Genomic DNA, 18,579 nt, shown 5'->3' on the forward strand with positions numbered 1-18,579 from the left:
CTAGCTTGACTGAACAGTGTAATGGTGAAGATAGTTATGCCGCAGGTTGGGAGAGAATATCCTCAAAGCTTGGGGCTCTACCTTAAAGGATGTGGTATATTCTTTATATCAATGACAAAACACAGTGATATACCTCATATTGCCAGGAAAAAAAAATGAGTATGGGAATTAAGTGGTGGTAAGGGTTCCCCTTATTATGCCTAATAACTTAGCAAATTTTTGTTTCCTGCAACTTTGGGCTCTGATGGTTCAGAGATCACAGGATGTAATGTTTCCACAGTACTTCCACTGTATTAGAATCTGAGAATGCCACTTGGCCATTTTATACTCCTCATGCTACTGAATCAACTAGCAAAGGAGGAGGTACTAGCTGGTCTTGATTACCAAGGAAAAAAATCAGGTTGTTGCTATGCAATGGACTATTTTCTAGGGTATGTCCAAAATTAAGAGTTAATGGGAAACTACAACCAATTTTTTAAAAAGGGTAAGTCCACTGAGGATTCTAACTCTTCAAGAATGAATGTTTGAGATGTCCCACGAAGTAGAGAACCTTGACTATCTGAGGCACTGGCAGAGGGAATATAGAATAAATAGTGGAAGAAACTGGTAAATATCAACCATGGCTTTATGATCAGTAACAGAAACAAGGACAGTAACAGCACACATGTACGCACACAGACACAGACAAAATTCTCTTCTTACAGTTTACACACTGATCCTATCAACGTTACCCTAGCAGTAACAACACCGTAACAATGACACCCACTTTGTTTCAGCATCAACCACTGAAGTTAGCTTCTATTTTCTTTCAATACTTCGAAACAAGCCTCTGCATCCTGTCAGAAATACCAGTATCAGCTGAGCAGGACTTCTTTCTCATGTGTCTGGGGCCAAGTTCCTAGGGCCCTTCCTCTGAGCTCCAAAATTCTGCTAACTTCAACCTCTCCCAAGCTCTTTCCTGTTTTCCTCCAGTACCAGGAGTGACCTTGTGCCCTTTGATGGTCAATAGGGGCCTCTCCTGGACAGGTCTGTCCTAGAGCAGGCTTCCTGGAGTGGGTGCCATGGATCTGCCCCATACAGTCCCGGCTCTGCACACCCTTCTCAGCTTTAAGTCTCCTCTTGCCCTAGGCTCCCTTCCTCATCGACCAGCAGAACCCACCTCCATGTGGGCCTGATGGTCCAGTTGTTTCCTGCAGTCATTATTGCTCTTTCAACCTACTATATATCTGTGTAACTCATTCCCTATATGAAATCCCCTCTTTTTTGAAAGAGGTGCTAGTGTGGTGCTTTTTTTCCCTTTACCTAACCCTAACTCTAGAAGATAGTTTAATATTTCTAATCAGAGCACACTCTTTGGTATGTTTCTCAGCCACAAAGAGGATTTTTTTTAAGTTATCTCTTGAAATTTTTCTTATTAGCTATAATTACTCTATTTCAAGATCAACAAAAATAATGAATTTACATTAGTTTCTTTTACTAGAAATCAAAAAACAAAAAGAGAGAGAGAGAGAGGAAAAGAGATTACCAGTAAATGAATTAGCTTGTCAGTTGTGACTAATGTTCAGTGATATCCAAAGAGTGCAAAGGCATCCAAAACTGTTGACTCAAAAAAAACTGTTTTTAAGATTTTTCATCTATGAAGACTACCATCCTATAATTTGACCTTCTCACTATTCTTTTCAAGTTAATCAATAATTTAAAAGAAAGAAAAAAAACAAAAAGACACTGGGTGGTAAGGGAAACTCTATGGAGAAATCTATTTTAGATCTAAACTTCAACTAAAGGAGTGTTTTTATCCTTGCTCAACTTTCCTCTACAAACCACACAGATCCTTGGAAGACAGTGAACAAAGCAAAGTAAACAGAAACTCTGCACTTATTTCAATTTTTAAAAGTCCATCCCATGGTAAAACCTCTAGGTGCAAAAAAAATGTGTCTTAAAGATAAATTTGTCTCTAGAAAAAGATCAGATTTTTTAAATGGGTATCAGAAAAGAAAATAAATAAAGACTAACTGGCCAAAATGGGCATTTTCTAAATCAGAAAACCTCAGCACTTATATATTCTGAAAGCTATTATAATAATGCTCAAGATTTGAAAACAAAGCTGTCTTCGCTAGGTTTCCTCAATGAATTAAACAATAGACAAAGAAATATACAGTATATCTGTCTGGATCATAAAATAAATGAGTTGATAAATACCACCCACTTAGTCAATGAGTAAAATTACACTATTAATTCATAAAATTTTTATAAAACATAGCATCTACTCTCTACTAATACAAGTAATTCATTAGTGCTCCTTTCTAACAATAGCTTTCTCCAAAAATAATTTTTTAAAAGGCTCTGGACAATATCCTGAATAAATAAAATATTACAACAAGATGTAGTAAATATACATGTACATACTTGATTTTTGCTTATGACTAAATGAATGGTTTAGATTATGACTGCATATTTTTACACTTTATAAATATGCTGTATTAGCAATGTATTGTCTAGTGAAATAAGCCTTGGAAGATGAGACGGAAGACTTGCTTACTGACTCATCAACATCATGCTGTATGTATCATCTGAGCCAGGTCACTTCATGCCTTATTTTCTCTACCTGTAAAATGCCTTTACTTGCTTACAACTAAGATAATAACTGTTAAAACAAAGCTGTGGAAGAAAGATGTTATATACGTGTATTAAATTTCAACTTCTTTACCCAAAGGAAAAAATCTTAAAAGTTGTGACATGCCTGGGTTACTGACCTTGAAAAGGACAGAGTGATATAAAAGAAAGAGCATGGTTCTTAAAATGAGAAAATCCAGACTTCACCAACTACTATATTTGTGGCCTTCAGTGAATCTATAAATTCTCTAATTTTGAATTTCCTCATCTATGAAATATGAGCATGTATTTCTTAAGGGTTTTAATGGGCATTAATAAAGAAAATTATATCAAATACCTAGCACAGTGCCTTAAGTATTTAAAAAAGTTAGTTTCTCTGCCTTGAACTTATGGGTACGTTAAAAAAACAAATTCCCACTTTTGAATTCACATAAACATCTGATTTCAGGAAAAGCTATAAAGCGCAGAGATTAGGTTCTTCTCCCTCCAAAAATAGTTCATATTAAAAAAAACCAAAACTCTTTTTGGTAGCTCTTTTCTCTGCTAAGGTATAAACTGACAAATTAAGAGTTAGTTGTTTTCACATACTATAATCAACTTACTACAAATATCAAACACATAAAACAAAGATCCTTTCAAACTGCCTACATATACCATTCCTAGCATTGTGTCTTCCACTTTCAGTGTTAAATCTATGAGAAAGTACAAAGAGCCCTCTTTCCTTTCCTCTGGTCAGTAGACATACAAGAGTAATTTTCAGTTCTGTCAAATCCACAGTGATTTCAAAACTAAAGAACAAAGTTAGGAAGGCAATAGTTGAAAACTATTACTTTCTTTTGTGGACATATGATTCATTCCTTAACAAGCAAACAAAACAAACAAAAACCCACTCTGATGAAAGTTAAACCCCAAATATTATAGTAACCTTATTAGAAATCAATTCAGTACTGAATCTCTAGCTATAAAATATATTAACCAAAAAGTATCTTCTGTGACAGGAGAGATGGGATGTTTCCAGGGATGAGAGAATTTCTACAGTTCACCCATAGCAAATGCTATTAATTGTAAGATATATCCAATATGTACTCAGAACCTAGCAGCTGAATCCACAAGGGTTTAGCAAGCAAAAATTTTGGCACAAAAAGTGGAATAACATTTACTCAAGAATAAAACTGGAGCCATATTTAGCAGTCTAAAACCTTCTAAACCAAGGAAAAAAATAATCTTGAAGGAAGTTTCTGTAATCATCTGGTTTGCTTTCTAGACAAGAGCTTCAAAAGAACTGAATGCTTCTGAACCAAAAAAAAAACAAAAAACAAAAAAAAACAACCGAACAAACCAACACAGAAAAATTTGGTACAGACTCTGGAAATCAGCCACATTTACTCTGGATGAAACTGACAGTTTTCAAAAAAAAAAAAAAAAGGTGGAGAATAGGTCTGTTTATCATTGCTTTCACCTAAAAACCATTAATCACTAACGGTGGTATAGGTACCAAACAGAATTTTTCTTCCTTTCTAAATATACACAGTTTCCTATAAAGTACAGCACATTTTGCAGTTCATGGTAAATTTTTTGATGTTTTTGCAACAGCACTTTTCTTCCTCTCCAAAACAACCTCATTCGTAGTCTGCTGTTTCTGTTTGCCTCATCTGCACTTAGCAGATCATGCTTCAGTGACTTAGAAATCCCAGCCACCAAAATTCAAGCCAAAGTTTGAACTGCGGCGGGCGGGGGGCGGGGGGGGCATATCAAGTAATTAAACCACACTTGTAAGGGAGAATGGTTTTACCTCCTATGACTTTATAATGTGTTCTTTTAATCCAGAACCAGTCCCAATTTTGAGAAAAGTTATGAATTTATTTTTAACTTAAGGAATTATTTTGTAACTACTATAGTTCTCTTGGCATCATCTTCCAATTTTACCTTCTGGCAGTGACAAAAAACCACGAAGACTATTCCACATGTTAACACTGGATACTTCAGGTAAAACAGCTCAGTGCTCTGGGAAGTTTCATTATTAAGGACTTACTCAAATTGTTGCAAATTAACATAAATTTAATTTAGAAACCAAAGGGAGAAAAAAAAAGAATTAGTAAGGTTGAAGATAAAGCCTGTATAGTTAGATGATAACCATGCTCTGGAGTTACAGAGACATGTCTCATTTTCTCACTACTAACAGTTTAAAGGATTCAGTTCCTTCCATCTTATGAATTAGAAGATGACCTTGAAAAGTTTCCTTAAAAATAAAATCACATTTAAAAGTGGTATCACCCAATCTGAAATAACATTAGACAGTTAGACATTGGAGACTTTAGGGAATTAATATGACTAATAAAAATGTCTGAAAGAAGAATAACTGTATTAATGAACTTATACATCAAAGATCATCACAAAGTGCTCTATCAAAAAGTGAAACCAAAAAAATTAACAACTGTCTCTTTTTTGCTTTGCTAAATTCTCATTTTACTACTAAGTACCTTACAACATACCTTCTCAGAATGCCATTTTCCTGGGGTATTACACCATTGATAGCTGCCTGCAAACAAAAAACAGAGAAGACATTTAAAGAAACAGAAAAATGCTCAGGGGTGGAGTGGAGTGGGGTGGAAAACACTGTAAAGCAAAATAAGTATACTTTGAAAATTTAAACAAAATAATAAGTGTTTCCTTAGTGATAAAAAATATTCTCCATTAAATGTTTTTCTCCCTCTCTATAATAAAACTGTGTTTTAGATAATTTAAAAAACATGCATTTGGCATCTAATATCCCCAAATCTTGAGTCATAAAAAGCTTAATTCCACAGTCCTCATTCAAGCAAAACACCCACAAAACCAATGTTTAAGGGTGTTAGAACAAGTAAAATCAGTACCTTAAAGTAATCTTTTAACATTATTTCCTTCCTCAGATTGAGAGGAGCAAGATATAAAATCACAAATGAAAAATGCCAATAAGAATTTTAAAATTAGCTCAGGAATTAAATTCATTGTGTTGTGTTACAATCATTATTCTTAAAGAAAAGAATATTTAGGAGGAAAAAATGTATCAAAAGGTCTTTGATAAACACACCACCATTATATCAGGTTACAAAAGGAACAGGAGCATCCCTGGGGGAGTCTCCTTATATAAAACATTCCTGAAATTGGTCTCCAAGCTAACAAGTCACCAATTACCTAGAACATAGGTAAACACATGTGCCATGATTTGGACATTTTTCAAGGCTACTAAGCAAACAGGCTGTTACATCCTGGATTGTGGGTACGTCATTACAGGGTAACAGAGAAGATTCTCTGGAGGAAAAAAAATGACTCTTCCAACTTTGCCTTTGCATCATAACAACTTCTTCCCTCCCCTTTCCCATCCACATCCACATCCACATCAAAATGGGAGGAGGGGGGAAGCTAACACTTGGATGTTTTATCAGCTGTATGGAGATCAACTGCAAAAAGTTTGTGTATTTTGTGAAACATTAACTTAAATATTTGCCAGAGGTAGGTTAAGTTTACAAAGTTATACTGTTGAATGGAAACAACGTAGAGTGTAAGACACTTGCTATGAATTTTGAAAGTTTTAACACTCCACTGGCAAAAATCAAAGAAATCCACAGATTATTAAAGACAGTGGATACCATAGAACCCTGACAACTCTGGAGGCTCAGAAATCCTCAGAGTCAAGGAAATGCTAAAATCAGTTTTCAAAGCCACAAATTCAATAGAAGCATCCCTGCCTGGTGCCAGGTCAATTACCCCTTTTCTGTTGACAGCAATGGTTCCACATACAAATATCTTCTTTGTTAAAAAATAGAAAATGGTCAAAGAATATTCTATGATGTTGGAAAAGAAACAAAATACCAGAGCTTGGAAAGATTTTGTTCAAATTTTCACTAGGGAATGCCAAGGTATAATGGAAAGAACACTAAGAATTTATAAAGTCCAAAATTTGAATCTAGATTCTCCCATTTATTACTTTGATGACCTTAGTATATATTCTATACTCATTGAACCTCCCTGAGCCTCAGTTTCCTCATCTGTATGAGTAAATACTACATTTTCAGCCAAAATGGCCCTGCCTTTTTGTTCCTTAAAGGCATCAAGTTTTTTGTTTATTTCTTAGGGCCTTTTAAGATACTATATCTGCATGGAATGCCCTTTTCCCTATTCTTTGTCTGGCTGAATCTCAATCATCATAATTGATGTTTTTGTTAGATATACTTTTTCCAAAAATTCTTCTCCAATCAACACGCCCCCCATAGGTTTACTCTCACAAAGAACCCTGTACTTTTTCTTCATAGCAATTGATAATTACTTATTTGGTGATTATTTGTTTTATGTCTGTCTTTCTCACTAGACTGTAGGCTCCATGATGGAAGAGATGATATCAATTTTGTTCACCACTTTAGTCCCGCTGCCTGGCACAATGCCAGCACATAAAAGGCACTCAATAATCATTTGCTAAATGAATGATGCTAGAGGAGTACAAAGAAAAGCAGCACAGTGGAGACTTGCTTAAGGCTCACAGAAAGCCTCCTGAATGAAATAATGTCTCAACTAAGACTGAAGGGTAAATGAAAAGTAGCAAGATGGGGAAGGGGGCAATACTATTCAGAAGGTACCATGACACACCTCCACTTTCTTTTTAAAATATTTATTTATTTATTTTGGCTGTGCCATGTCTTAGTTGCGGCATGCGGACTCTTAGTTGTGGACTCCTTAGTTGTAGCACATGCACTCTTAGTTGCAGCATGCATGCAGGATCTAGTTCCCCGACCAGGGATCGAACCCAGGCCCCCCACACTGGGAGCGCATAGTCTTATCCACTGGACCACCAGGGAACTCCCCACGCCTTTACTTTCAACCCTTTTCCTCTTCTAAGATCTTATATTATTTTAAATAATGTATTTGTTTTTGGATAGAATGTTAATCCCTGACCTCAACCTTATGTACATAATAAACTCTGTACATAAATAAGTAAAATGTAATTCAGAATGAAGATACAATAAAAGTATGATTTGCTAAAGAAATATAGGATAGGGAGAGTGCTTTTTGACTGTGAGGATTAAGGAAAGTTTCAGAAAAGGGACAGCATTTGATATGGACACTGAATAATGGGTAGATGTAGAAGCAAAGGAAAATTTCAGATGAATTCGACTTTGAACAATGTTAACTTTGAGGTAATAGTAGGATATCATTTGTTGACTTCACAAATATGTATTGCAGTTGACCCTTGAACCTCACAGGTTTGAACCGCACACAGGTCCACTAATACTCGGTTTGTTGTTGTTGTTTTCAATAAATACATACGACAGTACTACACAATCCACAGTTAGCTAAATCCGAGGATGCAGAACCACTCTGAGACTTGAGGTTGAGCATCTGTGGATTTTGGTATCCCTAGGGGCACCTGGAAGAGATCCCTCACGGATACCGAGGAATGACTGTAATTGCCAACTATGTACCAGATTTACTAATGGACATAACATAGCATGTCTTCTAGCATGGAAAAAAATCCATTCAACAATTAATTTTACTATGAGAAGTTCAGGTAATATCCAAAAGGAGACAAAAAAGTAATCTTAAAAATCAGAGCTAGATTAAGTAAAATACCTGCTTATTTGAAGCCCTAGAAATACTTTAATTCCCTCCCTCCTTTATTCTCTGGTGAAGAGAAGTGAGACAAAGAATCTTGGGGAATTCATATATGTAAAAAAAAAAAGAGAAGAGAAAGCTAAAAACAAAACAAAACAATAAAAATGGAAGGGTTAGATAGGAGGGGAAGGACCAGGAATATGTCATAGAGAGGCAATGAAGGTACTATAAGGAGGGATTAGACAAAATAAAAAATAGTCTAATATAATGAGGCCTAAGAAGAGACTGTTAGACATATTTGAAAACAGTTTTAGTAAAAACTATATCATAAAAGGCTAAGAAATACAAGGAAAATAAGAAAGTAAGTAAAACTGATTCTTGAAACAATATGAAAAGTATAAAGATAGGACCTGCAAGAAGAATGGCTAAGATAAGTTTTTGTTTGCCTTTTTTTTCTTTTAAAGAATAGTGACTTCTTGAGTTCAAAGAGAATTCATGGAAAGGGAAACAATAAAGACTCAAGAAATAAAGGGTAAACTTAAAAGTTTGGTTCAACAAACTTACCAAAGGCCTATTCATTGCCAGGCACCATGTTAGACTTTGGGTATGCCTGGGTACCTGATCCAGGGCTCAGGAGAGCACAGATAGAGGGGATACCTTTAGAAAAGAGATTAGATTTAGAAAAACCTAGATTATAGACTAGAAATGATACTGATCACATAAGAACCAAGTATCATTTGCTAAATGTAAATAATCCCATTGCTAATTTGTTTTTGTTTTTTTTGTTTTTGTTTTTTGGCTAGCAAGATATTATATCTCTCATTCTATAAACAGGAATATAATAATAGGGAATGATTAAATATTTGGCCAAAGAAACAGAGAATAAACACAATATTTCTATTTCTGGGACCGACTCAAACACACTACAGTGGATCTTCAGCAGACTGCAACATATATAAAAAACAGCATCTTGCCTTGATCTACTTTATGGTAGTATGAAAATCCATTTTGGTATAACTATTATTGCTTTTATGCTAATTATGTCCATGACATTTTTCATCAGTTAATTTACCACAATTAGAATCCCAGCCTCTAAGTTCTCTTTAGCAAAACTTGACAACACCCTCTGAATCGTCATTTCTCAGAGTCCACTGACTCTGTGAGGAAGACATGTGAGGTATGTTTAAAGTATAGTGGAAGACATGTGAGGTATGTTTAAAGTATAGTGGAAGACATGTGAGGTATGTTTAAAGTATAGTGGAAGTCAAGGTCAGAGGTGGCTGTAAGAAATATTCTTATCTTCAGCCTTAACAGAAGGAGAAAACCATGACACTCACGGTGGGCTTTAGACCTTCTGGGGGAAGGGAAATGGCAAATTGGTAGATTATAAAACTACAGCATCCTAAATAAATAAATAAATAAATAAATTTTGAAAACTACAGCATCTAATACAAATCATCCCCTACACATATAGAAATCTTGGCTTTGGTCTTTTCATATTTTTAAACAAATGACCCGTGAAGAAAATGCCAATGAGATTTCTTGAGAGGGGAGGGAGATGAGACAGGGATGTACAGACAGCGTCCAAAAACTTCAATGATAACTTCTGAGTAAAGAAGTTGTAGTAACAATAAAGGTAGCTAACATTATATAGTTTTTACTAGGTGCTATGTATTCTCTAGGTGCTTTACTCATATTAAATCATTTAACTCTCATATTACCCCCTCATTTTATAAATGAGGACACCAAGAAAACACAGTGGGAAATCATGACAACACTGGGTAGGCAAAAGATGAAAGAAAAAAATGATGAATTTCAAAATTTGCTCTTTGAAAGACACCTCTAAGAAAAGGAAAAGGTAAGTCATGGACTGGGAAAACTATTTGCTATGTATAAATGTCCAAGAAGGGATTTATATTCAGAATACAAAAAGAATTCTTATAACTCAATAAGATGACAAACAAGTCAGTAAGAAAATAGGCAAAAGATCTGAACAGAAACTTCTCAAAAAAAGATATATGAATAGCCAATAAGCATATAAAAAGCTGTTCACATTAAATAGTCATCAGAGAAATGCAAATTAAAACCATGATAAGAGACCACCACATGCCTATTAAAATGGCTAAAATTAAATAGGATGATACAAGTTTTGGCAATAACATTGAACAACAGGAAGTCTCATATATTGTACAATCACTTTCAAAACTGTTTTATATATAAAGGTAAATATATAACCTAGCAATATTACTTTTAAGTATTTATCTAAAAGAAATAAAAACATACTTCCCAAAGACTTGTATACTAATATTCATTGCAGCTTTAATCACAATACCCAATAACTAGAAGCAGCCCAAATGCCCAACAACAGGTAAATGTTGTTTTGGGTGTACCACAGTGTCTGGGTGCAATGGAACACTACTCAGCAATAAAAAGGAACATACTACAGATACATTCAACTACATGGGTACATCTCAAAAACATTATGCTAAATGAATGAAGTCAGACATGAGAAAATACTATATGATTTCGGGTATGTGAAACTCTAGGAAAGACCATTTTAATCTCTCGTTAAAGAAGGCAGATAAAGGATTCCTTAGGATCGGTGGCGAATGATACAGAAGGGACAATAGGGAAATTTAGGGATAATGACTGTGGTGGTGGTAGTAATGTAGGTACTTACATCTGTCGAAACTCATCAAATTGTACACTTAAAATGGGTTCATTTTATTATCAATAAAGTTAATTTTTAAAAAGAGAACCACAAAGAAATCTGCTTCAAACACACTAAAATGGCTGAAATTAAAAAGACTAACACCACCAAATGATGGTGAGGATTTGGAGGACTAGAACTCTCACACATTGCTGATGGGAATGTAAAATGGCACAACTACATTGGAAACAGTTTGACAGTTTTATATAAAGTTAAACAAACACTTAACATACAGTACCACAATTCCACTCTTAGGAATTTACCCAAGAGAAATAAAAACATATGTCCACCAAAGACTAGTATACAAATATTCATAGCCATTTTATTCATAACACCAAAACACTAGATCCAACCAAAATATCCATCAACCAATGAATAAACAAGACTGTGGCATATTCACACAAAGGACTGTTATTCAATAATAAAAATGAATTTCTGATACATGCAACAATATGGATGAACCTCAAACATTATGTTGAGTAAACAATGCCAGACACAAAAGATTGCATAGTATATGATTCCATTTATATGAAGTTTTAGAACAGACTAAACTACCAAAATGTGGCAATATAAATCAGATCAATGATTGCCTGGAGCAGCGTTGAGGGTTACTGACAGGAAAAGAGAACAAATTTTCTAATATGATGGAAATCTTGAAGGGAGGGGGACTGGATACACAATGTATACATACACAATGTATACATTTATCAAAACTCATAGAGTTGTATACAACTAAAATCTGTATACGTATATAAATTAGTCATTGACAAAGTTGATTTAACAAAAAAACATTAAAACTCCGGTTTAATTCAGTTTCATGAAACACTAGAAAAATGCAATCTCAGATGCATATATTGTCCCATTAGCTATTATTGTGCCCCATCTGTGGTTTGTACCAGCCCATCATCACTTCCCTCTTTCCTTTTGATACAGATCATGTGTTTCTTTTGGAGAACTACTACTCCTGCCTCATCCCATGTGATACTGAAAATATATTAATCATGGTGACTCAATCTAGACCAATCAGGCTCTCCTGGGAATGTGGCTCTTGAACGAGTGACTAACTAGTTGAAGATGTGTCCTGACAATGGTGCCCAGTGATAAGTTTCTGACAGAGCAACTCGGTTTACTGGTTTTCCTGAGACTTGGTTTGGTTGTTCAAGCTTTCTTTCAAATGCGTGAGCTTCTCAGCAACCTTCCAATAAACCCTGCTTCCTATCCTCCCTCCCAAATTCTACTTTGTATTCAAAGACTGATAAACCGAGATTAGATGAGGTTATATGACAAACTCAATACAATACACGTTAAGTTACTAACAGACCACCATTTTTCCAGTCTTCAACGATTATGTCATAGCATTATCATTAGCTTAATTCTTATAGCAGTCTCCTCAGCTGGTCAATCTCTAAATTAATTACTGATTGCAAATCAGTGAAACTAAACACAATACATTTCAAATATAAGAATTTATAAACAAGTAGAAAAAGAAAACCTGTTAAATTTTAAAATTTATGAAAATAGAAAAGACAAATACATTTTCATTATATATAATCATATATATATATATATATATATATTATTACCAGATAGACTAGTATAGGCAACTCTACATGTTCCACATGTTTAGAAAGCCTGTGAACTAGAATAATTATGATTATAATATTAACATTGTTTCTATCTCTTGAAAATATTTAAAGTATACAAAAATGTTTTCTAAATTAGTGCACTTTTGTTTAATTTGAAATCATTACTCTATGGTATGTCAAATTTCAAGTATTTCCAAAATATCTAAATAATAGGTGTCAAACCCACAAAGTACCAGTATTTTAGCATTTACAACTCTGATCTTGCCATCAAGTGAATTCTTCCAACACAACCCAGGCTTTCTCTTCTCCATAATCAAGGCAGTGTTTTAGACACTGGAGGGAATACAAGGATGACAAGACACATTCCTCCCAGGTTGAGCAGTTACAGAAACAATTTCAATCCAGCATGAGAAACAGTATGGGATCACAAAGCAAGGAATTCCTACTGTGGACTAGTAGAGCTCAAGACCCAGACTTGAATCATTTTCTCCAAGAAAATTTAACTGACTCACACCACCTTTTTCTCAATGACTTTTCATTGTGTTGTACTTACACAGCAATCATTCATCTTATTCATGCATTCAAATACTGCATTCATTCATTCATTCTACCATTATAACCCATTCAACAAATATTTAATTACTAACCTGGAACTATTCTAAGTACTGAGGAAAAAACAGTTGTGAATAAGACAGAATCATCCTCCTCTCATGTTTTTGCCATAAATTGGGCCAATGAGAAATGCTGAAAGAAACCATCATCCTACAGCTGTGAACTGGGGAATTTTCACCTTTGACCTTGTATGGGGAGAAAACGCTCCATCGTCTACTACAACTCTACTTCATTTCTGACACCATATGTGTGGGTTTTCCACACATCAAGCAATTCTGTAACTCCAGGTAAGTGTCCTTGTAACTTAACTCAATTCTGACACTATCTTCCTAGAGACAGAATCAGATCCCACAAGTTAAGGGCTCAGTCCCACAAGACAGTTCCTACTTCAGATGCTTATCGCAAGTTCAGGTTGCCACCTGTGCTTCTGACCAACCAGCTATAAATCGGAGATTTCCACAACCCTCTCCCCAATTCAATTAATTTGCTAGACTGGCTCACAGAACTCAGGAAAACACTTTACTTACTAGATTACCAGCTTATTATAAAAGGATAAAACTCAAGAACAGCCAGATGCAAGAGATGAATAGGGCGAGGTATGTGGGAAGGGGCACGAGGCTTCATGCTCTCTCCAGGCATGCCACCCTCCTATGTGTTCACGAGCCCAGAAGCTCCCCCAACCTGTACTACTGGTATTTTTACAAATGCTTCAACATGTAGGCATGATCGATCATTAACTCAATCTCCAGCCCACTCCCCTTCCTAGAGGATAGGAGGTGGAACTGAAATTTCCAAGCTTCTAATCATGGCTTGGTCTTTCTGGTGACTGGCCCCTTTCCTGAAGTTATTCACAAGCCCAAGAGTCTCCTCATTAAAACAAAAGACACACCTATCACCCAGGAAGTTCCAAGGGATCTGGGAGCTCTTTGTCAGGAACCAGGGTCAAAGACCAAATATTAAAACAAAAAATGCTACTCTTATCACTTAGGAAATTACACGGGTTTTAGAAGCTCTGTGCCAGGAACCAGGACAGACCAATATAAATCTCTATTATTTCACAAACCTCATTAGTATGATGTTAATGAAGTGAGCTATGAGAAAGAGATCTATTTTGGGATGAAAATTTCCCCAGCTACAGATGTGACTGGGCAAAGAAACAATAGATTTTAAGTGTCCACACTAAAGAAAGACCATGAGATTACGGCTGGAAGCCAATGAGGCCTCAAAAAGATGCTTAATACCATTTCCCCCTCTTTCTTTCTGGGCAGAAAGGAAAATCATTTTTCATAAATAATTATTTAATTTTTCATATCTGTAACAGACCATTTCCAACAATCTACTATATTTAAATTCTTCTAAATGTACCTTCAAATTCCTATTTTCCAAATACATTAATCACTATGATATTCTTCTCTAAATTTTTCTCAAGTACTCCACTGTATGACTCCAAAACTGATGACTCTTTCCTCCATTTATTATGGACTTCAATAGAGAAATATATAAGATACTTTAAAGGCAAAAAAGTGGAAGTAACGTGAATGTTCGGAGAAAAGCTGGGAAGAAAGGATGATATTTGAATCAAGTATTAAAACAAGGCTCTTCTAGGGAAAAGAAATTTGACTGAGAGCATTCAGGAAGAGATTTTTTTTTTTTTTTAAGTGCAATGTATGAATCTACTTAGTCTACCCAGGAAGCTAAAAGTAGTTCTGTGTGGCTTCAGCAATGGTGTGCATCAGGAAGCAGTGAGAGGCCGGCTGGAAAAGTAAGCAAGAGTTAGATTATGAGAGGCAGGATAAAGGCATTAAAAGTTTTACTTAACCTGAAGATAATGGGGAGGCAACTGCTGCAACTCAAATTTGCCATTTAGGAAAATCATTTGGGTAGCACTGTGAGGTGTGAATTGAAAAGGAAAAAAATGCTGGAAATGATGTCCAGGCTTCTGACTTGGGTGACTGCTCCTGCTCCAGTCCTCTCAATCATTAAAAATGGCATGCAATTCTAATGATTCCATTGCTCAAGTCAAAAATCATGTAGTCATCCTCAATTCTTTTCTTTCTCACATACTCCACATCCAATCTATGAGGAATTCTTTATTCTATGTCCAAAATGTAGAATCTCACCAACCTTCTCTGCTTCCACCCTGGTCTAAATCATCATCTTTCCTCTGGAGTAGTATTCCAATAGTCTCCAAACATCCTTGCCCCACACACTTGCTGCCTATTCACATAGCAGCCAGCATGATGCTTATAAATGTCAAGCCAAATAAAACCCTTTTCCTACTCAAAATACTCTTATGCCTTCCCTTATCATCAGAATTGAAGTCAAAGTCCTTATTCTGACCTTACAAGACTACATATTCTGGCTCCAGCTCTCTCTCTCTCTCGCTCTCTGACATCATCTTCTACTAACCCCGCTGAGTTGTTCTGGTTTCCTTACAATTTCCTGCACAAGCCAAGCATGCTCCCACATTAAACTCCTTAACTTATTCTTCCCTTTGTCTGGAATGCTATTCCTTTAGATATCCACATACCTCACTCCCTCACTTCAGTCAGGTTTCTACTCAACGGTCATCTCAGAGAGGCTTTCCTTAACCCTACTGTCTCCTTGTTTGTTATCTGTCTTCCCTGACCAGAATATAAGCTCCACATAACTTTATTTTGTTCACTGACGTGCCCTCATCATGAACAAAAGGGCCTAGTACCTAGGTAGTGTGAGTTAATATACACTGAATACACAAGTGAATAAATGAAAATGCCATAGAACATGAGCAAAGGAACAGGCTGGTGAGGATAGGGAGGTTTGAGCCTTCCAGTTTTAGGCATGTTGATTTTAAAGTACACATGGGACATTCACACAGAGATGTCCAATAGAGTGTTAAGAATCTTAAAATGCGTGAGTTCAAGATACAGAGTTTGGAGTCATGAGTCATTCACTTTAAACATATTTGTGGAAAAAGAGAACTACCAAATGATCCAGTGATCTCACTTCTAGTTATATATCTAAAATAATTGAAATCAGGGTCTCAAAAAAGATATTTGTATACTCACGTTCATAGCAACATTATTCACAATAACTAAGAGGTAGAAGCAACCCAAATGTCCAGCAATGGTAATGGATTAAAAAAAAAAGTGGTACATACAAACAATGGAATATTATACAGCCTTAAAAAGGAAGGAAATATTGTCACAGGCTACTGTATGGATAAATTGTGAGAACATTGTGCTAAGTGAAATAAGCCAGCCAAAAAATAACAAATACTGTATGATTCCACTTATATAAGGTACCTAGAGTAATCAAATTCATGGAAACTGAAAGTACATAGAATGGTGGTTACCAAGAGCTGGGGGGCAGAGGGGGGCTTATAGTTTAATGGGTACAAAGTTTCAGTTTTGCACAATGAAAAAGTTCTAGAGATCTGTTTCTCAACAATGTGTATATATTTAATGCTATTGAACTGCATACTTAAAAGTGGTTAAGATGGTATATTTTATGTGTCTTATATCTCAATATTGTTTTTTAAAAGTATTTGCAAAAGTCTTAGGAGTGGATTGAGTTTACCCAAAATGAGAGGTAGTGTGAACAAAGAAAAGCCTTCACTGATGGAACCTTTGGAATGCCAACATTTAAGTAGCATGTAGGAAAAATCAGAGAAAATATTAAACAGAAGTATCAGAGAAGTAGAAGGAGATATATATGGGCACCTGAGCTCCAATACAAACCTCAGTTACAGTTACATATATGCATCAACCAAATTGTTAATACTGAAATGTTGGCCTTAGAGAATCCACCAGGTATGATAATTTATTGCCATTAATAGAAAACAGATAAAAGGCAGATGGCATGCAAATGCTAATTTTTATATATTCATTTTATTTTATTTTATTTTTATTTTTATTTTATTTAGTTATATAATTTTTGGCCATGCGGCATGTGGGATCTCCCAGACCAGGGATCGAACCTGGGCCCCCTGCATTGGAAGCGTGGCGTCCTAACCACTGGACCACCAGGGAAGTCCCTATATATTCATTTTATATCTTTGTTTTTAAGCAAAGAAAAAAACTACAGTAACAATTCATATTCAGTATTTAGTTACTATAATTTAACTAGGTCAATTAAGGGAATTTCTATGTTCTGTAGTTTAAGTCTGTTTTCAAATCCTGGTTCTATCATATATTACCTGTGTGACTTTCGTCATGTTAACTTGACTACTCTAAGATTTAGTTTCCCATCTATGAAGTGGAGGTAATAATACCAACTTATTTCATATGGCTGTTATAAGGATTAAATGAGATAATACAAGAAAAGTACTCTGCAAATGTTAGCCACCATAATTATCCATCCCCATTACATGGTGTTTTTGTTTTACTCAGTTTTGTTATGTGCTGTACATCGGTGGTGCATAAATATCTGCCTCATGCTGGGCTAGAAATCCAGATATATAAAGTCCTGCTCCCAATTATCCAAATTCAGATGGTCTGAAATGAGGCCCAGAAATCTTCCTCCCCAACACACAAACTCCTCAAGTGATTCTGATGCACAACGAGGTTTGCGAACAACTATAGAGAGTTTATAGCACACATTTTAGAGACCCATATGAAGTCTGTTAGTCTGCCATTACGTACAGAATCTATTATTTCCCCCTGAACCTTTTACTATTTTGGAAGTTACTTAATGTCTAAAGGCATAGGTTCTTCATAAACTCACTCACATGTTATTAAATATGCTAAAAGTGAGGGCTCTTGAGCCAGAAAGCCGTATATCCCAGCCCCATCATTTACTAGTTGCATAATCTTTAGAAAGTCACTTAATGTCTCTCTGCCTCAGTTCTCTCATCAGTAAAATGCGGGGTGATAACAGTACTTGCACATTGGGTTTTTATGAAACTTGTTAACATATATAAAATGCTTAAATGGTGTCCGATACATAGTAACATACCCAATAAAGGTGGGCTGCTTTTATTGTAACTGTTGTCATACTGAGAACTACCCTTGTTTGAAATCACAAATAGTTTTTAATCACAAAATTTTGAAGGCAAGGAAAGGACACTACTTAAAAATAGAAAATTTTCCACTCATAACACTTACCAATTGTAGACAACTTATTTCTGGAGATGTTTCCTCTCTCTCTTCACTATTTAAGTAATGGTCTACCATCATCAACATACTCTAACAGTTACAGATAAGATGATCAGACTAAAGTAGAAGCGAGTAGTTTAATATCCCTACAACTAACCCTAAACTCAAATTTCTTTTTATTAATCTTGCTGTTTACTTTTGCAATAGAAAAGAATTCCAATTGGCAATCCTGTAACAGGTCCTAATAGCAAATATTTGGTTTTAATAAGTTCTAATTTGATTTTTTTTTTCAGGGGAAGAAAACAGAAAGCAAAACAATTTAAGAAATATAACCATTTCACAATTTGTTTTTAGTCCAGTGCAAAAAAAGTTCACTGAATCTTTCCAAGCACATATC

General features: G+C 35.3%; 1 protein-coding gene and 1 non-coding gene across 2 annotated transcripts in view; both read right to left on the minus strand.

Moving 5' to 3' along the window:
* The window catches only part of FAF1 (Fas associated factor 1), a 489,781-nt gene that overhangs the window by 335,206 nt on the left and 135,996 nt on the right, over positions 1–18,579 (minus strand). The window contains exon 3 of the mRNA XM_007164483.2: positions 5,106–5,152. Coding sequence (XP_007164545.1) covers positions 5,106–5,152 — 47 coding nt within the window. The remainder of the gene's footprint in view (positions 1–5,105; positions 5,153–18,579) is intronic.
* TRNAW-CCA (transfer RNA tryptophan (anticodon CCA)) lies at positions 17,045–17,117 on the minus strand. The gene has a single exon. It is a non-coding gene; the product is annotated as a tRNA-Trp (tRNA).

This window comes from Balaenoptera acutorostrata, chromosome 1 (assembly GCF_949987535.1).
Source record: "Balaenoptera acutorostrata chromosome 1, mBalAcu1.1, whole genome shotgun sequence".
Taxonomy (NCBI): Eukaryota; Metazoa; Chordata; class Mammalia; order Artiodactyla; family Balaenopteridae; genus Balaenoptera; species Balaenoptera acutorostrata.